At 42.7% G+C, this 25748-nt stretch overlaps 1 protein-coding gene across 1 annotated transcript in view; it reads left to right on the forward strand.

The window, feature by feature from the left end:
• Positions 1–25748, forward strand: part of THSD4 (thrombospondin type 1 domain containing 4) — a 121855-nt gene that overhangs the window by 34862 nt on the left and 61245 nt on the right. Inside the window, exon 7 of the mRNA XM_029285324.1 lies at positions 9891–10027. Within this exon, the coding sequence (XP_029141157.1) occupies positions 9891–10027 (137 nt within the window). The remainder of the gene's footprint in view (positions 1–9890; positions 10028–25748) is intronic.

Raw genomic sequence — 25748 nt, forward strand, 5'->3', positions numbered from 1 at the left:
ATATATATATATATATATATATATATATATATATATATATATATATATATATATATATATATATATATATATATATATATATATATATATATATATATATATAAATAACATTAAAAATAGAAGATCGTATATATATATACATACAGTATATGGCTTTGAAAATTTCAAACCACAGCTATGCATTCCATCTATCGCATTTAATTTTTAAATCTTCTTTCCAGAGTCGCAATTTGCTTTTAGGTCTGTTCCTCTTCACCTTCTTAGACATTCTTAGCCATCGAGCTCAACAAATAGCTCTGTGGGCTTTCATTAGCTGACTTCTCTGCAAAACAGGAGTGGCTGATTTAAGAGACGTGAGGGTCGTTGAAGGCTGTGGCCTACCTTAGTGTGAGTGTTACAATGGAGAGTGGATAATGGATAACATCAGCTCTTGTGGAAGCTGCTCTTTGGGGGAAAAAAAGACATAATTTATAGCTTTCAACTTGTGAGTACATTATTCTTTTTGGTGATAGTAGTTTGGCAAAGATTTTTCCCACCCTTTTCCCCCTCTCTCCGCTTGGAATTTTGCCAAATGGCAAAGAAAGAGACCTCTCTTTTCCACTGGGATAATTGGTCTCCTGGAGCTGGGACCATTGTCATGGGAATGCTTTGGTTCTGCCTTCCTGGAAGATCTGGGCTCCATCAGTTTGTTAAGTCAAAAACTCATTACATTATGGATGAGTGGGCCATGTGAATCCAGTTGTGGTTTGTCAAACCATGGTTCATGGTTTAGCTTAGAATTATGGAGTTGTGGAGTCGGAAGGGACTCAAGATCATCCCATCCAATTGTTTGCAAGGGGTAGAAAAACCCATGAAATGATTCTTGAGGGATGGCTGTTCAGCCTCTTCTTAAACTACCCTCTCCCCAGAACCACAAAGACGGTTCCATTGCTAGACAGGTCTTCCTGCCAGGAAGTTTCTTCTCATACTTAACTAATATGTCAGTAACTGCAAATGTTGGGCTATTTCTGTAACTGTGGAAATTAGATCTTGAACATCTCCCCTATAACTTTTCTTTCTGTTATTGAACAAGACTATCACGTCTCCCTTACTCTTGTTTTCTTCAGACTGAACATCTCAAGTTTCTTCAAGTTGTCTTGACCCTTCTCTCCAAGAGTCTCCTTGCATCCCCAGAAAGAAAAGAAAGAAACTATAACTTAACTCTGATACAATGTGTGGATGTGCAGCAAATAAAACTATACTCAACTATGCTATGTTCACATTCCAACTTGTTCTGGAAGTAACTATTTTCTTTCTCACACAATATCTCTGTATCCCTATCTTCTCTTTTTATCTGCTTTGGCTTGGGCTGTGTTACTGGCTCTCCCAGGGTCTGGCTGTGGGATGGAGATGCTGGTTAAAAAAAAAGTCCGAAATTAATTCCAGACAAGAGTGCATTAACCATCATTGGGCCCCAAGAGTTGGACAGCTTTGAGGCTTGATACAATCTGCCCTTTCAGGGTGACAGAGAAGGCTGAGATATGTTCATGGCTGATCTGGGACAGTTGTGCTGCTACAGCATAATTGTTTTCTTCCAGATCTACTTGGTGAAAACTCCGTTTCATTTTCTCACTAGCGTAGATTTACCAAACATCAGAATTAAGTTAATCTGCTGTGAAGTGCTCATGGTTGATAAACTCTGGGTAATGCTTCTATTCCAGGGTTGGAATGCTACAGTCATCATGGTATGACTGTAGCAGAATGGAGAGAGAGGAAACCACAGTACATCTCAGCACAAAAAGAGAAGGAATAGATGGTCCAGTGGCTTAGTTAAAATGTTGAACTAGGACTGGAAGGACCCAGATTCAGATCTACCTTCAACCTAGAACAGGGGTAGACAACCTTGGCTCTTTTATGACTCGTGGACTTCAACTCCCAGAATTCCTGAGCCAGCATGGCTCAGCATGGAAACCTCTCCCTTTCCCCTCAGCATGGCTGGCTCAGGAATTCTGGAAGTTGAAGTCCACGAGTCATAAAAGAGCCAAGGTTGCCTACCCCTGACCTAGAAGGTCATCACCCGTGGCTTTATCATCTAAGGCACTTCCATCCAAACCAGCTATATTTGTGCATGGTTTCTTGCTCAATCTTCCTGAAGATGTTTCTTTCACCTCCAGCCAAAGCAAAATGATCAACCTGCTCTAAAACCTGTCGCTCTTTGATTTGGATCCCCCACCCATGGTTTTAATGAACGTGCACTACTTAAGAAGACAATACCTCTGTTTTAGTATTAATTGATTCTCCCTCTTTTTTTAAAAAAATTAACTATGGTTTTTTGGAAGGCAAGTGCAAGTTGTCACTTAGGACTGTGCTCATATTACACAATCGCCCACGGTTAACATAACCGTGGTTAGTTCAATCAAGACACCAGGCAAAGATATGGTTGAAACATAGTTCAGTTGTTGTTGTTGTTTTATATACAAAGCCAGACCGTGTTAGTTAACTTTTCTTTTTTCCTTTTCTCTGCATGCAAAGAAACAATCTGAACAAAGGCACTGAGCTTATTACCCTTAGCGGCTTTCAACAGGTTCAGCTTTGCAAGGCGTTTTAATTTGGAAGGCATTTTAAATTTTTGCTGCCTTTTTTTCCCCCTTGTGGCAACCCTGCTGGATCATATATTTTCATGGCTTTGCAATTGCCCGAGATCTAAAGGTATCTTCTGGGCAAGAGAGAAGCATCACGTTTGATGAATTAACTTTGTTTTGGGCCCAGCCATGCCCCATGCCTGCTAATATAATTCTGCTTTTGGTTATCTCATTAGAGCTAGATGTATTTCTTAAGGATCTTACCAGCGGCCAACCTGATTAAAGGAAAAAAAAAAAAAAAGAAAGAAAAATCAGATCTTGCGAGCCAACTTGGAAGGGAGGAGAGAAAGAGCCTGGGGAAATCACTGTTGTTTGGGAAGCATGGACCTGCAGCAATTCATTAGAAGATTGGAGCAGGATGCTGGCAATTATATCCAAGCAATATGTAACGTTTATTTATGCTCTTTCAGCAAGCTCGAGTGCTTACATCTTGCTTTCTCAAGTGTGGCGAAGATGTGTTTGGCTGCCCCCCCTTTAAACTTGTTTGACAAAATCAGACTGCAAAGTATTCAGGCTGTCCTTCAGATGTACAACTATATTAAGCTTATTCGGAGTACCGTCGTCTTACTTTTCAAGTTAAACCCTTTTAAAAGTGCTGCACAACATAACCGAAACGATGACATCGTTCACAGGCTGGCTAGGGAATTCTGGGAATTGAAGTCCACACTCCAGCCAGCTTCTGCTCATCTTGATAATCATTAGTGGAATTCTTTATTAGTTGATGTGTATTTAATTAAGTCTCCTCCTTTACTTTATGAAACAAAGCCCGTCTCTTCGAGCTGCTCCTTGCTTGGGGTTTTGTCTTCCTCTGTTGGAGGAGAAGAGCCCAGATGTGGCTCAATTCTCAAGTCTTTGCTCTGCAGGAAGCAAATTCCAAAGTTCAACTTCTGGCACTAAAACATTCCTGGGAAGTGAGGAGAAGAAATGGCCTTTTCTGCTGGAGCTTGAAGGCATAGACCCCTTGGATGGCACAGAACTGGACTAGCAAGATTGATGACGTATCCTTGAAAACCAAGGCTGACCACCAGATGCTTCTTGCATTTGCAATTGTGCAAACGAACCCCTTTTTGAAAGAGAGATTGTAATTTTAGCTTGTTCTCTGAGTCCCCAGCAAGAATAACAGCCCCACCTGTTAATGGGGCTTGCTAGCTCTCCATTGTTTCATAGGCATGTTGCAGCCTGCACGGGCTAATTGTACTCTGTCCTTCCAAAGCATTTGGAGCTGAGCAATGCAAGACAGAATCTTTGATCTCCTTTGCTTTTTAGCTTGAGCCATGTCAATTAATGGCAAAAGTTGGGTATTATCTAGAAAGGATGTTTCTTCAGCTAACTCAGCAACACCAAGTCAAAGCTTTGCGGTCTCCTGATGGATTTGTAGGAAACCTTCTTCTTTGTCATGCTAATTCAGGAGGCTGCCTGCCTGCTGCTGCCTTCTCTAACTTCTGGGGTTTTTTTTCTGAAGAGAGGCTTGCAAGAGCTAGAAATGGGTGATAAATCGTCTTTCCAAATGAGAGCCTGGAATGTTCTCCTCTACGGGGTGTGAACCTGACAATATCCTTTTCCCTCTCTTCTCTTTACTTTTTCTCCTTTCATTCGTGATGTCATAGTAGAGGTGCATTCCCAAAGATTGCACCTGGGGCAAAACACATTTTTCTCTCTAATCTGCAGATCTTTCAGAGAAGATGAAAAATTGCGAAGGGAGGTAAACTGAGGCCATCTTGGCACCCTGCGTTTTCTAAGAGCTTATCTACATTTCTCATTTCTCCATTGCGGTGTCCTCTGGAAGGTTGAACTCTTCCTTTATCAGACAAAGGCGAGGATTACAGCTTTTGGTTTTAAGATTGGATTTCAGCAGGTTTTTGTCGGGTGAGAGTGGAAATCCTGCATAGATACGTCCAAACTGCATACACTGATCTGCAGAAGAATGTAGGTCCTTTGGACAAAAAGTATTGAAATGGAGATCTGTAAAGGAAGCAGCTACAATCTCACTAACTTATTGATCCTTCTTGGCTTCCTCCTTCCAACCTACATGGAGATTTATTACACTGCTATGTAATTCATAGAGGAATGTGGAACTTAGAGCTATGTCATATTCACCAGGATCTTTGAAAGTCAGACAAATTCATAGAAGAGGCAGGTCTATCTCTGTCAACTGACTCTGGTGGCTATAGAAGATGACACCTTCATGATCAGGGCCATCCTACTTCTCAAAGACAAGTTAATGGAGAGGACAAGAAAGGTTGTTCTTTTAACTGTTGTGGACCTCTTGGAAGATAGCGTGGAACTTCCAACGAGATCTATACAACTCAACCCCTGAGTTTTCAAGCAAAAACTAGAGTGAGACATTCTTGATCCTTTTCCTATTGATCTTCCATGGTCTTCAGCTGTGATATAGATAGTTGATCTTGAGAGTTTACCAGGAGGGAAGCAAGAGTTCCCAGTTTTTGGGGTTTGGGAAATGGTGTGTTTGTGAGTGAAGTCTTGGTTCCATTATCCTTTGAAGATTTGTTTATGTTGGTATGTTGCCATGAGATGGTGCATCTGCTCGTCCTGGCCACCTAATCACAACCACTTAATAAAACTACATTCGTATGGAACGCTTATCACGAGGAATAAATACAAAGACAGACAGAGTGAAGTTGGGTGAGTGGCTGGGTGGATGCACTTCCTTCCCATAAACTGTGGGGAAAGTTTGTATAAATATAAATAGATGAAAATGACATGTAAATGTATACATGCCCGATTCACGGAGAACTTCACAACTGCGTGGACTTGTGGAGACCCCCAGTGGACATTTAGTGAAAGGAAGAGGAGTTTTGTGGTAGGTTTCCCCTTCTTTTTAGAGAACAATACTTTTTTTCCCCCTTTCACCCTCCCCACTGAATTTCTGTTGTCCCATTGGCTTCATTTGGTCTTCTTCATAACCTCAATATTCTCTTAGGCAAAATCAAATAGTGTCTAATTAATTAATGTTGGGAATTCCTGGTTCTTTAAGGGTAACCCCAAATTTTCTACCTCAGATATGTCTCAAAAGGAGTCACATTCAGTGAGACAGGTGGCCATTTAAATTTATCAGATAAATAAATAATGTTCTCCAGGAGAATCTATCCCTAACTTGTTCCTTCGGGACTTCCAACTATCAATCCACCCCCTTGCTAATGGAAAAAGGGAAGGAAAGAGAAGAAGAGGACAACCAATAGCAAGGGGGTGGATTTACTGTTGGAAGACCGGAAGGGACAAGTTGGGGATAGATTCTCCTGGAGAACATTATTTATTTCTTTGATAAATTTAGATGACCACCTTTCTCACTGAATGTGACTCTGGATGGTGTACAACCAATAGTTAAAGGAATGTGTTCATTAATAGCATTAACTGAATGAGACATAAGCCATCAATTGATCAATCAATCAATGTAAAGATCCAGTTCTCATGGAAGGAAAAAGAAGAAGATGGCCAGCAGGAAGGTGGATGGACTTAGTGGTGATGGGGCCACCATTAGAAGACTTGAAGGACCAGATTAGGAATAGATCATCACGGAGAAGATCTATGTGGTTGCTAGGAATCAGCATCAACTTGATAATGAATTGATTCTATAACTATTCAGTGCATCTTATCTGGTTTTTCAGGCTCTACACAATAATTGAAGAGATAATACTGCCTAGTTAAGCTACTTTGAAAATGAGAGGGTTAAAAAAAACCCCTATAATATATAGGCAACGCAAAGATAAGTTGATCTCACCTTCCTTCTAACCAGGCCATACTGTGCTCTGTTGGTAGCATTGCCATTGAATCCCACTAACACAATGGGATCCTTATATGTCTCCTCCGAAGGAACTCCGATTAAATTCAGAAGGTTTTATTCTAGATTGCCTGAGATTGCAATTTCTCAGTGCAAATCCTTGGTGACTTTAATGCAAGGATTGAAAATAATTTAAATACAGCAGTAAGAAGACGAAAATTTGTCAGAAGTAAAATTAAGGAGAAGGAACTTTACTGAAATTCTTTGAGCAAAGACTGCCTAATAAGGACAAAACATCTAAATGCCACGATACTAAAAGCAGGGCAAAGGAAGGACAAGTCCTCCGACTGAAATAAGTAATTTTAGTTACATTTTGGGTTGAAGCATCTATTTAATGTCTATTTTATTCATGGAATGCTCTTAAAAGCAGTAAACAAATGATATGTTATTGGCTCATTCCCACAAACTCTTAATAATCATTTTGGGTGCTTTTTTCCATGGTGTGTATTTGGAATGAGCGATGGGTTAAGGGTTGACAGATGTCAAGGACTGAACAAATTCAGGAAGACTTTCCCAAACTCCATGAAGATTTATGTGACCTGGGGAGGAACAAGAGTAAGCATGGCAGATAAATTAAGCCAAAGAGATTAGAAAGGATCAGTGATTTATGAAACATGATTCAGTATTCAACAGATTGGAGACAAGAAATATGAAAACTTCTTGGCTCAGAAATTTCCCAAAGAAGAAGATGAGGCTCTTAAAGGGTAGCTTAACCTGTGATTTCTATATATTTTTCCACACATTTTTATATCAAGGACTAAATTTGCAGAATACAGAATAACAGAATTGAAAAGGACCTTGGAGGTCTTCTAGTCCAACCCTCTTTTGAGCAGGAGACTTTATACTATCCCAGACAAATGATTGTCCAATCTCTTCTTAAGAACCTCCAGTGTTGGAGAACCCACAACTTCTGGAGGCAATTTATTCCACTTATTAATTGTTCTCACTGTCAGGAAATTTCTCCTTAATTCTAGGTTGGTTCTCTCCTTGGATAATCTTCCATCTGTTACTTCTGGACCTGCCCTCAGGTGCTTTGGAGGATAGGTTGACCCCTTCTTCTCCCCTCAAGTACTGGAAGACTGCTATCATGTCACCCCTAGTCCTTACAAGGATAAGGTCCTGTGGGCAACTGGTTGTCATGTTGAACTAGGAGTTGCAGCCAAATCTGCCCTTGAAGAGACTGTAAACAGATATGGAAGAATGTGCTTTGAAAATTAGAACTGCCTCATTAAATTGGGAGCATCACGATGGAGTTTAGGAACAGATAAATGCTCCTTTCTCGTCTGACTTGGTTGCTTCAGAGGTTGTAAAATTAATCCTGCCTGGGTTTCCGTCCAAGAGAAGTAGGATCAACTGCCAAAAGTGAATTTAGTGTGGTGAGAACAAGCATCTTCTTCATTGCATGTGTTAAAATCCATCTCAAGATATCTCCAAACTACATTTGGGAGAAATCAAATGGTTCTGGGGTTAGTGTAGTGTGGGCTTTCCAAGAAATCTGTTACATTAAACTTTATATCATGCAAAGAAATTGATTATAAAACATAAAACTTGCATATTAGGGAAGGAGAAACACATGTGTGAGTAGAAATCTTAAGCTATGAATGCAAGGACGGGAGGTAAAGAACTGAATTTGGGAAAGAAAAAAAAGTAGAATCAAGCAAAATCAGATGCCCACATCTTTTAAACAACTGTTGGCTGTTTATATTGTTAGTGATAGATTTAAAACTGGTAGTATGGTATTGCAAAACAGTTTAATCTCTTGGATGCAGGCCTTTCATCATCCAATTCCTGACCACTATATCAGCCCATGAAGAAACCTGGCCAAGCAGAAGCTCAGTCACTTCTAGAGAAGTTCTTGAAGAGGATCAGATTCCTCTGTTTCTTCCTCTTTCTCACCCCCCCTTTTTTTTTAAAAAAAAAAATCTGCAATGTTCTAAGCCAACATTTAATGCCAACGCAGCCCAAAGTAAAGAGACCTCATGCTCAGTTTTAATTTGGAGGGGAAAAAAAATAATCTAGTAAAAAAAATATCTGGATGAAGTTGGAAACCTTGATATCAGAAAGACTTTCACTTGCTTTGCATGTGGTTCAGATGGCTTACTTTCTATTTTGCACCCCTTGCTGTACTTGATAAAGATGCCACAAACCTGATTTTCCAAACACAGCCCACTGTCTCAGCTCAGAGAGAGCCCCCTTCCATTTCTTTGTCATTAGAATAGAACACAGCTGGAAGGGACCTTGGAGGTCTTCTAGTCGAAGGGCTTTTCAACCAGTGGTACGGGTACCACCTGTGGTACATTGGCACCTGGCAGGTGGTACGCGACCATCCCAGAAAAGTGGTAGCAGGGGAGGGGAATGAGAGCACTGCCGGGCGGGCAGGCAGCTGTCTTGCTCAGCTGTGCTTTGGGGGGCACTTTTTTCAGTGCCATTGTAACTTCGAACAGTCACTAAGCGAACTGTTGTAAGTCGAGGACTACCTGTACTTTATCACTTTTGGGTCATCAAGTTTTTAACACTTTGCTAGGCGACTGGTGGTACTCGGATATTGCCATATCCTAAAAGTGGTACAATGGGTGAAAAGGTTGAAAAGCCCTGTTCTAGTCCAGCCCAATAGTGCTCCCATCATCCCATCTCCTTTCTTTCTTCCACTATAAGATCCCTGGCAAAGAGAACTGGTGTTACCACCACTTTGCTCCAGAACCCATCCAGCTGTTTCTAAAACTTAAAGGAAAGAGAGAAAAGATGTCGCCACTGCTGGTGGGTGTTGGGCAGGAGGAGAGAGGAAGAGGGCTTGGCACATGTTAGCGAATTGAAGGAGGGAGATAACTGTAGGAGAGGACCAGCCAGGCAACTTGCCAACATGTTCGTGGCTTGTTTCAAGAAACATTCAAGAGAGCATTTTATAGGATTCGCTTAATCCCGAAGGCTCAAGGATAAATAGGACAACTTGGAGTCTTCCAGAGCTCCTTGAAGCTCAGTTTCCATAAATTCCATCCAATGTGACCAGTGGAAAGACAGTGTAGACAGAACAGTCCAACAGTCTGAAGGATTATAGTCATTGGATGTAGGATGCCCAGAAGCAAAGGAAGACAATTCCTTGTCTCCAGAGTTGCCCAAATAGGTTGTGGGGCAGGAGAGAAACCTGGTTTGTTCCCACACAGCATTATGAGCAGGCATCCCTTGAAAACCATTTGCAATTTAAACACAATTTGACTTGCATGGTTCCAATGCAGGGAGTTGGTTCCATGTGGGGGAGCTGATTGAACTTCATTTGATCTAATGTCCCAACTGAGTCCTTGCATACATCCTGGTCCCAAACCCTTCCTCCTAAAAAACTAATTTGCTATCTGATGCAACCGCTTCATTCTGTTCATGGTAAGGCTGGCACAATTAAGCAACGTTAAGAAGATTTGGGGAAATATTTGTGTTTGCGTCTTGTCCTACTTTTACCCTTTCTGCCTTCCTTTCAGTGAAGGGCAGTCAGAAATGTGAGCTCAACTGCCGAGCGGTTGGCTATCGCTTCTACGTGAGGCAGGCAGAGAAAGTCATTGACGGGACACCATGCGATCAAAATGGAACCTCCGTCTGCGTGTCGGGGCAATGCAAGGTAAGAAGAATATCAACCTTGAAGTTGGAAGCTTCCTCTTCCATCTGATTCCTGTGGCTTGATATAACCAAAAGAGAGAGAAAACCAGCAGGAACATAAATATTTTCTGTACATTTCTTTGGACTTCTTTTTATAGATAAACACAATCTTTTTCTGTAAGTCTAGGTTTCTCCACTTGTCCACATCTGGAGAGGATCAGACATGTTCTTGGAAGTTATTTTTAGTGATTCAAAGCATAGTTGGAAGCTTGAGTTATCTTTGTAGATGGAAGATATGGCTGGGTTTCAGATTATTTATTAAGGCATCTTTTGATATAAGGCTGAAGGCCAGGAGACTGTTGTTGTTTCGATCCAAGCTGAGTCCACACAATGCCCAAAGGCCAACCTCACAATATGGCCATACTCGTTGGAAGAGAAGATACAAACATGGAAAGAAATGTGTCTATGATCATTTACTCGCAATGAGTAACACTCAGTTGGATTCATGTCAGAATACACCATGGAGCGATTGTACTGTAAAACCAAGGAAACATGTTGGGTGCGTAAATGATCGCATAGCTTTTTAACATTCTCATTCACAGATGTTCTTCACATGTTTGTTTATATAAATCAGAGCTCTGGAAAAAAAGCGATTTTGGCCTCCTCTTTGCAGATAACACTGCTGAATAACACACAGACCTCAAATTTTTTGAGCCCAAGGAAATCCTGACTCAGTCTCAGGCTCTTGACCAATTAAGTCAAGCCTTCTGGGCCCAACTGGGTCCATTTTGGAAACTCATTACGATAGGCCAAAGGGTGCAAGCCCTTTATATCATGATTCCCCATGAACATGTCCTTGGCTGCCATCACCAGAGCTGCTGGTAGGAAATCCCAAACCCAAACTCCTTGCTGTGTAAATATGTATTTCCTTGAGGTGTTCTTGGTGCTCTCTGAGCTTGGCTGTTTTCTTGCAGATGTTTCATTCCCCAAAGTAGGTGACGTCAGACCAACAATCAAGAAATAAACAATACCCCGGTCAAGGAACTGTCAAACAAGCTAACAGTAAACAGCCCAACCAAAGGACCTCCAAGATCATTTCCACCATCATTGACAGGGCAAACCACTAGAATATAAACTGAGAGCAAACCCCACTCCTTACTAGCACTGATGAGGTTACCTAGTTGGGTAATGAAATGTCTGCAAGAAAACAGCCAGGCTCAGAGAGCAACAAGGACCTCTAGTTTCAATTCTGACCTACAAATATTCTCCTTTGTGTATTTTCTTTTCTTTGTCCTGAATTTCCCGACATATCATTTTGACGGATGTCCTTGACTTTGTAAAGAGTGTGAAAAATGCCTCTCTGCCATGCTTTTAAAAGACCTTTGTAGTGTGTGTGGCCCCACACACTTTGGGGAAAGAGGAGGAGGTTCTTGAAAGCAACCTGATTTTTGCATTCAGATAAGTAGATATTATGAAATCGCCATAACTGCCACTTCTCTTTCAAGGCTGTTTACGCACTCGTTATCCTTGCTGTCGGAAAGCTTTTCATGTCCAGGTGTGGACTCCTTTAAAGATTGCAATGGGGGCATTGTGTGTGTAGACTGAGCTGTGTGTGATTCAAGGAGATATTAGGCACTCTTCCGACAATGATCAGTGTGGTGAAACCTGAAGGGAAGCAGGTACAATTGCTTTCTTCTTCCACGATTTTATCCTGCAACTGTTTGGTAAAAAACATTTGTAAGCTTGTTGACTTAAGCAAAAAGTAAACTGGACCTGTGAACACTTGACTTGAGTTTCTCCCCTCACTTTGTCCTTGACCATTCTATTTCAGTTGTGGTTGCACACTGCATTGCTTGTCTAAGTGGGGTTTCTTTCATTCCTTTTTTGAAGACCATGGATGGCTGTCCCAAAGGTGCTTTTCCAAAAGGCAACTTGTTTTTGTTTCCCTTGAAAAAAGGAAAGTTTCACTTCTCATCCAAGAAGCAGCAGCAGCAGCTTCTTCTTCTTCTTCTTCTTCTTCTTCTTCTTCTTCTTCTTCTTCTTCTTCTTCTTCTTCTTCTTCTTCTTCTTCTTCTTCTTCTTCTTCTTCTTCTTCTTCTTCTTCTTCTTCTTCTTCTTCTTCTTCTTCTTCTTCTTCTTCTTCTTCTTCTTCTTCTTCTTCTTCTTCTTCTTCTTCTTCTATGACCTGGATGCTTGAGAATCACCATGGACCATAGATTAGTTTTCAGATGTATGGCATTTTCAGTTGAGGGGTGGGCAAGGAGAAGACCTGGACAGAAAGTTGGCCTAGAAGAGATCAACCCCGACTGCTCTTTAGAAGGCCAGATCCTGAAGTTGAAACTGAAGTACTTTGGCCACCTAATGAGAAGGAAGGACTCACTGGAGAAGGGCCTAATGCTGGGAAAGATTGAGGACACTAGAAGAAGGGGACGGCAGAGAAGGAGGGGGCTGGATGGAGTCACTGAAGCAGGAGGCGTGAGCTTAAAGGGACTCCAGAAGATGGTAGAGGACAGGAAGGCCTGGAGGAACATTGTCCATGGGGTTGCAATGAGTCGGACACGACTTCGCAACTAACAACAACAACAAATTTCTTATATTTCTATTTTTTTATTAAAAGTTTTATAAAGATTACAGTATAAACCCCCATACCCACCCCAAAACCCCACCCTCTGCCTCCCCAGAGCTGAACACAGGGTTACAAATATAATAATCAAAATCTATCTAACATTAACCAACTATTAAAATGACCACGTCCATAATGCGCTTTAACTCCCCTTTAATATTTCTATTATTGAAGAGATACATTATGGGATGAAAAAAATGAGACAGTGCAGAATGACATCAGGCAGTTTTCTCAATCTCAGCAGCTGGAAGATAGGTGGACTTCAACTCCCAGAATTCCTCAGCCAGCAGAGCTGTAATGAACTACAAAGGAAGAGTGATTTGGCAGACACGATGAACCTCTTGGGCATAAATGTCTTTCATTTGCCTTTGTTTTCCCTGGGGTCCAGTTCAGAGAGTTTACAAAGAAGGAACTTATATTTTGGGCTTGGTGGACTTTGAAAATTGTTGAGAAGATATATGTTCCTTTAATAGGCCTTCAGTGCCATCTGCTGGGTGATTTGTCATAGTCCCATTTATGCCACCGAGGATCATACGAGAAGAGTTGATTTCAAGTTGCTGAAGAAGCAGAGAGCAGAAGGGAAGTAAGAAATAATGAGTAGCAAATAAATAAACCATTGACCTAGATTTAATTTAGGTTAATTCATCCCTGATGAGGCATGCTAAAATTGACTTTTTTTTCTTATTAGAAAAACGAGGAGGAGTGTATTCTGCATAGTTATACAAAATTGTGCAGACACTTAGATGCTGAACCACACGGTGGCGCCAAACTCACAATAATGCACAAAAGTTGTGGTCTTTTCTGTTCCTCTTAAAGAAATTTCTCCGTGGGGGGGGAGATTGCCCACCCTCTTAAGAAATCTTATTCTCAGTCTGTATCTCTGATCAGCACTGGTCCCCACCCCACAATTATCCCCTTATTCTGCCATTGATGTGACCACAAAAAAAGGGGACTGCGGTTCCCCCTGTTGGGTGAGCATCTTTATGGCCCCCAATATTTCATTTAATGCGTCTTTTCTAAAGCAGCGCAAAATTGAATGGATCTTCTGGGCAGCAGGCCTCTGGTTTAATTTTTACAAATAAAGATTTCACAGAACGGCGAGGACGCTCACCTCCATACCGACGGTGATGTGATGTGTGATGATGGCCCAACCTAGTCTTCTAGGGAAAAGACCTGTGCACCAATAGAAGAGAATATTTATCGCTCAGGGTTGAATTGTGGGCTCCTTGGTGCTCTCTGAGCTGGGTGGTTTTCTCGCAGACATTTCATGACCCAACTAGATGACATCATCAGTGCTAGAAGGGAGTGGGGTTTGTGGACAGGAGGAGGAGGAGGGCTACTGTGGGGTCCTTGGTGCTCTCTGAGCTTGGTGGTTTTCTCGCAGACATTTCATGACCCATCTAGGTGACATCATCAGTGCTAGGAAGAATTGCGGCTTGCCCCCTGTTTATATATATACATGGCTTGCCCTGTCAGTGTTGGTGGGAGTGTTCCTGGGGGTTCCTTGACTAGGCTGTTGTTTACTGTTGGATTGTTTGTCTGAGTTGGTAGTTCCTTGACTGGGGTGTTGTGGACTTCTTGACTGCTGGTCTCATATCAGTCTTGTCAATTGTGTCAATCTGGTCACATGAAGTATTAGTACCACTTTATAAATTCCCTAGTGAGGCCACACCTAGAATCCTGCATCCAGGTTTGCTCACCACATTACAAAAAAAGATGCTGAGACTTTGGGAAAAGTGCAGAGAAGAGCAACTAGGATGATTAAAGGCCTGGAGACTGAAACATACGAAGAACGGCTGCAGGAAGTGGGTATGGCTATTCTAGAGAAAAGAAGGACTAAGGGGGACATGATAGCAGTCTTCCAGTATTTGAGGGGCTGCCACAAAGAGGAGGGGGTCAACTTATTTTCACTTATCTGAAGTGGTATAGGGTCTCCTGCTTGAGCAAAGGGTTGGACTAGAAGACCTCCAAGGTCCCTTCCAGCTCTATTCTGATTGATTGATTGATNTATATATAAAAAGAAAAAAAAGTTTTTATCTAAAAACCTAAATTATATTCCACCATTCTATGCTTATTTTGAATATAAACAATCCATCTTCTCCATATTGATAAAAATTGTTCATTTGAATGATCCTTCAGATAAGCCGAAATTTTTGCCATTTCAGCGAGATGCGAAACCTTCAATCTCCAGTCCTCCATTGTAGGTAAAACTTTACTCTTCCAGTTTTGAGCTATCAACAAACGGGCAGCAGTTAAACAATACAACATCAAATTCGTTTCTTTTACATCCAAATTATGTGTAATACCTAGGAGATTGATAGATAGATTGATTGATTGATTGGTGTTAATCTCTGCTTATCTGGCTGTTGATTGCTGGAAGGAAGGTGTCTTGATCTTTTTCTTTCCTTTTTGGCTTTTGATGGACTCTTTTGAGTGCTATGTAGATGTCATTTATCTCTATGTGACTGCTGATGTCCAATTTGTCTGAGACTAGCAGGCCTCATCCTAAGCCTAACTTAGGGCACTCATCAAATTATTGAATCAATGGGAGAAAAAAAAAACTTAAACGCACGATCCATCATATTTTATGGTCTAAGACAGGTTGGGCCTTAGATACCATCAAGCTTGGAAGGCAGAAAAAGTCCTAAAAGTGAGTGCAACTCACTTAGCAGCCACCTTCCTTAGTAACAGGAATTCTGATCTCAGCTGTGGTCATAAGTCGAGAACTATCTGTAAGTACCATCAGTGGTGAAATGGCAAGAAATAAATTTTTGATTCTTATTAAAACAGGCTACGTGTTCCAGAAGAGACGGTGTTCTTTATAAGGGAGTTGTGTCCTTTCTTTTAATTTGAAAACATTTCGGGGAATGTTTTCGCCGAATGAATGCTTCTTTGTGGCTGGGTAGGTAATGCTACCGAACGAACAGTGCTCAGATTTTTTTTTGTTCCAAACTGCTTTGAAACTTGATCTCCCGTGTGGTCAAAATAAACTCAGATTCCAGCATAAAGGACAACTTGTCAGGATTATTGAATTTGCAGTGCTGCAATATTTATGCCCGGTCATAATTCCACCTTAGCCAGAGGCACCCACAATTTGGGTGGAAAAAGGCAGTTTGCTTGTGCAATTGCAAAAGGAAACTTTATATTCCATTAAAGCCATAATGTGTTGACTTTTAGTATCTCCCAGAAAGAATGGTTAGTATTTCTGTGCATTAAGAGCAATAAACCCCCATTTGGTAGCTAGAGAGGTCATTTACTATAGTGGAACAGGAATGGCCGTGTGGGGGAATAAATAAAAAATACAAAGATTTTTGGTTTTTATACCATTTCTTGGAGATCCTCCCTCTACGGTCAGTTGGCCTTCTTCTGGGGAACCTGGTAGTCAAAACCTCAGGATAAGAGTCAGCAAATGAATCAAACCAACATGCAGAATCATAGCCTCGAACCAAACGCAACTGGGACACCATGATGGAACGGAATATCTGACATAAGAAGAGATTGGACAGCCACTGGTATAGTATAAGAACTCCTGCTCAAGCAGGGGGTTGGACTAGAAGATCTCCAAAGCCCCTTCCAACTCTGTTCTTCTGTATTCTGTAATATTACAACACCTTGCAGAGAAATCCCATTTTTCAACTAGCCTCCCATAGAATGAAGGTCCCATAAAACATCCTTCCCCAACTCTTCCCCCTTTCAGAATCGCTTAACAAGACACCCCACTCGATGTTTGGGGTGGTGGCGCTCAGAGAAACCGTGTCTCCCCTGCACTTCGTAGGGTGGGAAAGAACCAGCTGGAAGGGAAGGCTGTTGTCCCAAGATCTTCCAGCTGACAGTCACAACCACTGCTGGACAGTCTTTTCCTTCGATTTGGCTGGGCTGCGGGTTTTACAGACTCCTATGTGGTATAAATTGGAAGCATACGCAAGGCGAGGATGGGATCCAACTGAAGTTCTGGTTTTGGTTAGGCTCGGAATGGAAAAGATTTGGCCGGGCCATCTTTGTCTCCTTCTTTGGTGCCAGCCACGGGAAGGATAGCTGCAAGCTGGCAAGGTTCTAGAATAATAGAAACTAGAGATGGGCAAAGAAGAGAAGACCACACGGACGATTTCCCCAAACAATACCGTTTTATTCTTTGTGGTCTAGAGGGGAGGCTTCAGTTCTCTCCTTTTCCCCCCTTGCTTAGTTTAGTCTGCATTGCAGCTTTGCATAAATACTCGAAGAGGTGAGATCCCTGCAAGGAAAACTTTCTCTTACTTTTTCCAAGGCTGGTTTCAAGCACCGAATCCTTTGTGCAATCAGAAAATCGGAAAGCTCTTTTGTTCCACAGAGGCCGTGGGTCCTAATAGCTCCTCTGATTTACGGCTAGTATTTTCTGTCCTCCTTCCTCCTAAAAAGCCACCGGGGTAGCCTGCAAAACTCAGAGCGCCATAAAACAACGGGAAAACATAAGAAAAAGGCTCACGGGTGAAATCATCGTAAAAGATGATTTTGTAAAAACAACTGGTAACAAATCCCTGAGAACAACAGAGCAGTCAAAATGAAAAAGATGTTTGAAAATGACAAAGGGGGTGGGGGTGGGGGCTATGTAGAGGATTCCCTCAATTTTGGGCCAGCCCAGAAGGAAATCCCCCCTTTTTTAGCCTGATTTCCTCGCAGTTCAGTTCTCTTAAGTTGAGCTTAAAAACATGAAAATGAATTACTACGAATTCCAGATTCGTTGTAAGGGACGGGCTGTGAGTAGAAAAAGAAAAAAGAAACAGCCAGATTTGAAGGTGGACAAACTCTAGGCCAGGGGTAGTCAACCTTGGCTCTTTTATGACTCGTGGACTTCAACTCCCAGAATTCCTGAGCCAGCTAAGCTGGCTCAGGAATTCTGGGAATTGAAGTCCACGAGTCATAAAAGAGCCAAGGTTGACTACCCCTGCTCTAGGCTGAGGGTCATCCTAAGGCTTCTATCAGAGGTTCTGCAAAATCCATCTCCAAGATCTGTGAACTAGCCAGAAGAACAGAGTTGGAAGGGACCATGGAGATCCTCTATTCCAGTGATGGCGAACTTTTAGAGACCGAGTGCCCAAACCGCAACCCAAAACCCCAAACCCAGGGCCACATCAGCATTGTGGTGCCCTCAGGGGGGGCGAGGGGTGTGGCCCACTGGGTGGGCGTGGCTGCGATGTTCACAGCAGACTGAATGGGCATGGCCAGGGTGGGTGTGGCCACCTTGATGTTGCTTGTCGGGGGATGCCTGTGGGGGCTGGGCAGTATTGGGGGAGATCCAGGGGGTCTCCGGTGGGTGGGGCAGTGGGCAGGAGGCTCGTCCTGCGGGGTGAGGCAGGGGGTAGGGCGGGGGTGCCATTGCTGCAGGGCAAGGCGAAGCAGGGGCGGCTGCTGCCTGACACCATCAGGCCCCCCCCAGAGGCCAGTGAGCACATGGGGGTGTGCTTTACTACCTCTATTCGAGCTTGCTAGCCAGCTGCTTTGTCTCCTTTGTGCTGGGTGGGGCTGCTGCTCCGGGCGCCAGCGGTAGCCTAATGTACCTGCGCGAGCTGCCAGCGGTGGCAGCAGGTGTGCCCACAGAGAGGGCTCTGAGTGCCGCCTCTGGCACGCGTGCCATAGGTTCGCCATCACTGCTCTATTCCAACTCCTTCCTCAAGCAGGAGACCTTATACCATTTCACACTCCAGTCTCTTCTTGAACACCTCCAGTGTTGGAGCACCCACAACTTGTGAAGGCAAGCCGTTCCACTGATTAATTGTTCTCACCGTCAGGAAATTTCTCCTTAGTTCTAGGTTGCTTCTCTCCTTGATGAGTTTCCATCCGCTGCTTCTTGTCCTGCTTAAAATTTGCAATAATGCACATATGCAATAGACATGTCTAAATCTCCCAGAACTCTCCAGTCAGCTTGGAGACAAGTGGTTTCACCTCAAGAAGGTAGATGGACCAATGGCTTTAAGGTGGATGGACCAATGGCTTCACTTCAAGATGGATGGACAAATGATCCACCTTTTATAAGAGTTGGCTGGAAAAGCTCCCAAGAGAAAGATTAGTTTAGCCTGGGTGGGACATCATTCTGATAAATTTCCAAATCCCAAGCAAAGACATTTGAGATCTCCTTCTAGCTTGATTTTTCTCCATCACCCTGTATACAGATTCTCCTCAAGTTCTACCAAGACGTTTCCCCCACATGTCTTGCATTTCCTTCAGAAGAAAACTTTTGACTTCCTCTGCTCCATAACACCATTTTTCTTTTTAATTAGCATCTCCCCTCTTGAGGACGCCTTGGTTATTTACAGTTGAAGCATCCAAAGGACTCAACACTTTGTGATCTACCATACGTCCCTCTCGGATCTGCCTAGCTTTCCATCGCATCTGTGTGAGACCTGTAGGAAATCTCTTTAGGATGGAGTTAGCCAAGTTGGAAACATCAGGGCTCTTTCAAATATTAACCCAGCTTCTCTGCTCCAACCTGACTGCAGAGAAGGAATTCGACTGAGGCAGAGGTGTGGGATACATCTGAAGAAGATACTTTTTTCAGTTTTTTATGGCGGTTTCTCGGTTCTGGTTGTGGGAATGGAGGGAAACTGAATTCCTCTTGTCGTGGTTGTCAATATGGACCTGCTAGGAGGAAAGGGAAACCATCTTGGATAGAGGAGCAAAAACTCTTGGGTGGAATATTTAATTTTCGTCATGTTGCTGTGGGACCATTTCCTTGGATTGTCCATTTTGAGAATAGATACCTTATGTGAAGTTTGGCTTGTAGGCAACGCATGCAGTGTTTGGCTTCCGGTGCCAAAGGAGAAATGGAGAACATGTGCAAGCATTAAAATAATGTCCCACTCACAGCATGGATGTAAAGCATTTAGAGTTTTACATAGGAGAGAGTCTAGACAAACAAGGATTTGGCACATGATTTTTAAGACAGGGATTGGGTCAGGAAAATGAGAAGGTCAACAAGTATTCCTTGGCCGTTGAGCAGAAAGAACAAGGTTGTTTGGAAAGAGAGAATAATTCAAATATGTAATTGAACCTGCCCAGAAGAAATATATGTATTTTTCCAAAGGTTTTGACTTTGTAGCTGCCGGAGTGAGGGTGGGAGCTCCCAATGGTTGCCCTGCAGTTTGGCTTCTTCAAGATTTGGTTTGTCTTTTCATAAGATACAGGTAGTTCTCAACTTACAACCATAATTAAGACTGAAATTCCCCCCCTCCTCCTCGTCCTTCCATCCTTCTTCCTCTCCTTCTTTTCCTTCTCTTCCTTCCCTTCTTCCTTCCTTCCTTCCCTCCCTCCCTCCCTCCCTCCCTCCCTCCTTCCTTCCTTCCTTCCTTCCTTCCCTCCTCCTCCTCCTCCTCCTCCTCCTCCCCCTCCTCCTCTTCATTGTCTGAGAAGAGCCAATGTTTTAAGCCAAAATGCCCCTGGGAAAAGCACATCACCAGGTGGTGTCATTCTCCCTGAAGCAGATCACAGAGGCCCTTCAAAGAGGCCTCCCATCTTAGCTGAGATGTCAAAGAAAAAAAGAAACACTTCTTCCAAATGTTTAATTGTCTTTCTTTCTTCATAAACTCTTGTAACTTTTAAAATAATAATAATAATAATATTGTGGTAACGCTCTTGGGGCTAATAAATGTTTTAAGCTTTCTCAAAGAGAGATTCCCTCCTGGCTGAGATGTAAGGAGAAGATCTAAATACTCTTCAAAATATTTATTGTGGTTTTCTTTTCCTTCACCAAGCCTTTTTTTAATGCAAAGAACTGCACCTTTAAAACAATATTGCTTTAAAGTTCTCGCGGTTGGATTAAAAAAAATAGAAAAAGGCCTTTCCAAAGAGTCCTTCTTTCCTGGCTGAGGTATGGAAAGGTCAAATGCCTCTTCAAGGAGAAGAAACCACCTTCATTTCTTTCATTTTCTTTTTCGAGCATCAGAACTTCTAAAGATGAAACAAGAAAGCAACCAGGCAACTCTCCATTCTATCAGACCACAATAGTTTTAACCCTGCTAGATTATTCTCAAGGATTTCCCCAAGGTTGCAATGCTACAACATCCATCTATACACAGAAGGGAACTCAACTGGACATATCAACCCAGAATTGTCACTTGAGGCACCAATGACCAGGCTCAAATTATCTACTTTGGACACATAATGTGAAGACTTAGGTCTCTGGAGAAGGCTTTGATACTGGAATAGGTGAAGGAAAGAAAAGAAGAGGACAACCAGAAGCAAGATGGATGGATTCCGTTGCAGTAGTGATGGGGCATCTCTGGAAGACCTGAAGGACCAGGTTAGAGAGATAGCATCATAGAGAAAACCTATCAGTGTAGTCACAAAGAGTCAGCACCAACTTGGAGACACCTAGTCAATCAACCAACCAATCACTCCTGTATCAACTTTCCCATTTAGTTGGGTTAGTGGAGTCCTTGGTGCTCTCTGAGCTTGGTAGTTTTCTTGCAGATGTTTCATTACCCAACTAGGTAACATCATCATCACAACTAGTTACCGAATTGGGTCATGAAACATCTGCAAGAAAACCACCCAGCTCAGAGAGCACCCAGAATCCCATGATTCTCCTCCTCTTTCTCTCCACAAACCCCACTCCCTCCCAGCACTGAAGGTGTTACCTCGTTGGGTCATGAAATGTCTGCAAGAAAGCCACCAAACTCAGGGAGCACCAAGGACCTCTGACCTACAAATATTCTCTTCTATGGGCAGTTGAGTTTGACAGCCACTCTTGTCAATGTCAAGCTATTGTCTGCTCACTGCCCCGTTCATTTGGCAATATGGGAATGAACTTAGTGTTGTGTGCATAGAAAGCACAAACTCTTCATCAAGTCAAGGAAACAAAGCAAGCTTGAAGCGTGCCGTGTTTGCTGTGTCTCTAAAAATAGGTCCATTCTTCTCAGGACAGTGAAGCTACAGGACACCTGCTCCATCCAGACAAAACATTTTGTTCCACCCAAGATCCCCCGGCCTGGATGTACAGCGCCACAAAGTTCCCACACATCATCTAGACAAGAAACCTGCTCCTGCTACGGCGCTTAGCTACAACTCATCCTGGCTAATGAAACTTCAAATGACCCCCGTCCACTAATGAAAGGCATTCGGATAATTAGTTACTTCTCAACCTGAACAATCCCAGTCCAAACTCTTTGAATGAGAGAGTCTGCCTGCAAAGAAAAGGAGTCTCCTTTGGTTTCCAAAGTAGGATTCCAGACTCCCGAGAGCTCCTGCCCCATCGCAGATTTCCCGGAGGCCGGCTTTTCATTGGGAGCAGACGTGAAAACTCCTTGACCTTGACCGCCTGGAGCAGAGACGAAGCCCACTGAATGGCCCGGCCTCGTCTGTCCGATGCCGTAATTGGTAAAAAGGGCCCGTCCTTCACCGTGGAGACGTCTCAAGGAAGGGCAGCAGCTGCTAACAAATTCATTGGAGGCCCAGGCTAATCTTAGAACAATTAAGCCATGTTTGTTTTCCCACACACACACTTAGAAAGGCAGACAATCGGCTCACCGTCTCCTACAACAAGCTGGGCTTTGCAGCCTCCCCGTCTGCCTGGCCGTCTTTTGCCCAGCTCATTGTTGTGCCCGTGTTGGCATTCAAGTGGTGTGTCCCACAAATCATATCTTCAAACACTTCCGAGAAGTCAGGATTTCTGACAGCCAGTCAGAGACCGGCGTTCCCATGCAAATTGTGGCTTTCAAGGCCAGAAATGGGGCTGGGGAATTTAAAAAAAAAATTGCCCCCTCGTTTTTTCCTTCAGGATTTGAAGTGATAGGAGAGGACCGTGGAAAGGTGGTATCTGTAGAAAGTGTCTTCCTTTGTAGCCTGAAAAACTCTCCCCTACCTTCTCACTAGACCGAGAACAAAGTGTCCATTGTTAATTCTGTTTTCCTGGATTTGGTTGATTTGAATCACCGTTTTTTTGTTTTTTATTTTTTGGTTTGGGAGCGGACAGAGGTATATTTCGGGAATATAACCATTGGTAAGAGTTCAACGTTCACAATTTATTTTAGGAAATTCTTTGACGGGCCAAAAACAGCCAGCTTTGCTCCTGGAACTCTTTGCTTTCCTGGATAGAATTCCTCTAAGATTTTCAAAAGTTGTTAATCAAATTTAGGAAAAAAATTGTGTGACAGGCGAAGGAAATTGTCATGGTAAAGTGTGGTTTATTAGCACATGGTGCCAACTCAATTTTTGTAGTTGGTAAACGAGAATTTATTGTCTCGAGCACCAGCTCACCAGTTGGGAGTAGTCACTAATAAAAGAGTAAAACTAACTGGCTCAGATGTGATTCACAACCCAGCGACCAATGCTACCAGGTAGTCCTCGTTTAGCGTCTGCCTCGTTTAGCAACTCTTCGCAGTTACAGCAGAGATGAAAAGAGTCAGTTTGCTACCAATTCTCACATTGACAACCTCTGCAAAGGAAAGGAAAACTGAAGTCAGATCATAAGCACAATTGCAGTTTCACTCCTCACTCAGTGACCAAGTGGCCCATCCCAATTGTGGTCACTAAACGAGGACTCCCTGTTATAACGGGTTTCTACAATTCAACATCCAACTTTCTTTCCTCGTCAATATCCAGTTTTCCAGTCTACTAAGGGCACCGTTACTTGCCTCTGAACAATATTTTTTATGCAGAAAATCAGCTTTTTCCTACAGTTACACGGATCGGTTTGAATTGGTTGGGATCCAGCTCTGGTGTAAACTATACCTCTTCAAGAAAACTGAAAATAGGAATGTTTGCAGACCCTCTTGTCCCTCTTCAAAGGAGGGTTTGTAGTCAAGAATAAACCTTCAGTTTCTCCTCACAAGGGCAGCTCAGTAGTCAAATTGTTGAACTATGGCAAAGTGCATTTTGTGCAACACAGATGCCTTAACTTTCTTTTCTAAGTGAGGAGCATGACGGGAGGAGGAGACGGAAAAGAAAAAAGGAGAGGAAGAAAGAGGAGTAGGGAAAAAGGAGGAGTTTTTTTTTTTAAACACAAGATGGCTGCTGAGACATTTAACTGTAGATTACAGCTCCCCTTCAGGAAATGGCACCTTCATCTGCTGATATCCCACAGTTGCTAATGAAATAGCATTCAGATTTTAAAGGGCTGCCTCTGAAAACGATTCCGTAGAACATAGAATCATAGGACTGGAAGGGACCTTGGAGATCTTCTAGTCCAACCCCCTGCTCAAGGCAGGAGGCTTTATACCAGGGGTAGTCAATCTTGGCTCTTTTATGACTCATGGACTTCAACTCCCAGAATTCCTGAGCCAGCTAAGCTGGCTCAGGAATTCTGGGAATTGAAGTCCACGAGTCATAAAAGAGCCAAGGTTGACTACTCCTGCTTTATACCATCCCGGTGAAATGTTGTCCAATCTTTTCTTAAAAACTTCCAGTGATGGGACACCAAAAACTTGTGAAGGCAAGCCATTTCAATGATTAATTGTTCCTCACTGTCAGGAAGTTTCTCCTTAGTTCTAGGTTGCTTCTCTCCTTGGTTAGTTTCCATCTGTTGCTTCTTGTTCTGCCTTCAGGCGCTTTGGGGAATGGCTTGACTCCCTCTTCTTTGGGGCAGCCCCTGAGATATTGGAACACTGCTATCATGTCCCCTCTCGTCCTTCTCTTCATTAAACTAGACATACCCAATTCCAGCAACCGTTCCTTATATGCTTTAGCCTCCAGTCCCCTAATCATTTTTGTTGCTCTTCTCTGCACTCTTTCCAGAGTCTCAACCTCCTTTTTTTGCATTCCTAACAATCAAAAGTGCCGCCAAAAAGTATACAAGTGTACTCCAGAGTTTTGGAGTTCATTTATTCTTATTCCCAGACTGTTCTTCAAGCAACTTTGGGACCTTTCTGGATCAGATCAGCTACTTAGGTCAGGTGCCGCTTCCTTCATCAAAGAGGCGGAAATGAGGAATCTCCAGGAGTTTAATCTTTCCTGATAATGAGCATTTGCGAAGCCTCATTGCATTGAAAACTATTTGCTAGGAAAATTATGAAAGCTGTAGAGCTTGAGTTAAGCCACAGGACATTCCGGAAGAGCAATGAGAAAGAAAGTTGGAGACACAAATACAAATGGTCATAGGGGGTAGAAAGCCAAAACTGTCCACTTGCATTAGCACGGGTAATCAAGGGCAGTGAATGGTTTCAAAATGAACCAATGCCCAGTTTCAACATTTGGGAGTAGATCTAGAATAGAATAACAGAGTTAGAAGGGATCCTGGAGGTCTTCTAGTCTAACCTCCTGCTCAAGCAGGAGATCCGATACCATTCCAGGCAAATGGCTGTCCAGTCTCTTCTTAAAAACCTCCAGTGACGGAGCACCCACAACTTCTGGAGGCAAGCAGTTCCACTGATTCATTTTTATCACTGTCAGGAAATTTCTTCTTAGTTCTAGGTTGGTTCTTTTGACTAGTTTCCATCCGTTGCTTCTTGAAGCAACATTGAAGTGATATTGAAAGTATTTGCAATCTTCTAAAGACCTGTAAGTTAAATAATAATAATAATAATAATAATAATAATAATAATAATAATAATAATAATAATAATAATAATAATAATAATAATAATAATAATAATAATAATAATAATAATAATAAAGTTGGAAGGGACCTTGGAGTTCATCTAGTCCAGGGCTTTTCAACCTTTTCACTCATTGTACCACTTTTAGGATATGGCAGTATCCAAGTACCACCAGTCGCCTAACAAGGTGTCAAAAACTTGATGACCCCCCCAAAAAGGAAAAAAGTGATGAAGTACAGGTAGTCCTCGACTTACAACAGTTCGCTTAGTGACTGTTTGAAGTTAGAATGGCACCGAAAAAAGTGCCCCCCAAGCCACAGCCGAGCAAGACACCTGCCTGCCCACCCGGCGGCACTCTTCCTCCTGTCCAAGGTTTTCATTGTTGTGAGGCATTTCTGTTGAGGATTGGCAGCGGAGATGGGGTGGGGGTGTTTGGTTTTTATTCCCCCCGTCTGCTGGGTGGTTGCAGCAGGTTTTGGTCACTTCACATGACCCTGGGACACTGTGACCGTCATAAATATGAATCAGTTGCCAAGCATCTGAATGTAAATCACAAGACCCTGGAGATGCTGCAACATTCCAGCTGATCGGCGCTTCTTCTGGGCTCAGCAGAAGCG

The sequence above is a fragment of the Protobothrops mucrosquamatus genome, unplaced genomic scaffold (assembly GCF_001527695.2).
Source record: "Protobothrops mucrosquamatus isolate PMUCROS unplaced genomic scaffold, P.Mucros_1.0 scaffold1508, whole genome shotgun sequence".
NCBI lineage: Eukaryota > Metazoa > Chordata > Lepidosauria > Squamata > Viperidae > Protobothrops > Protobothrops mucrosquamatus.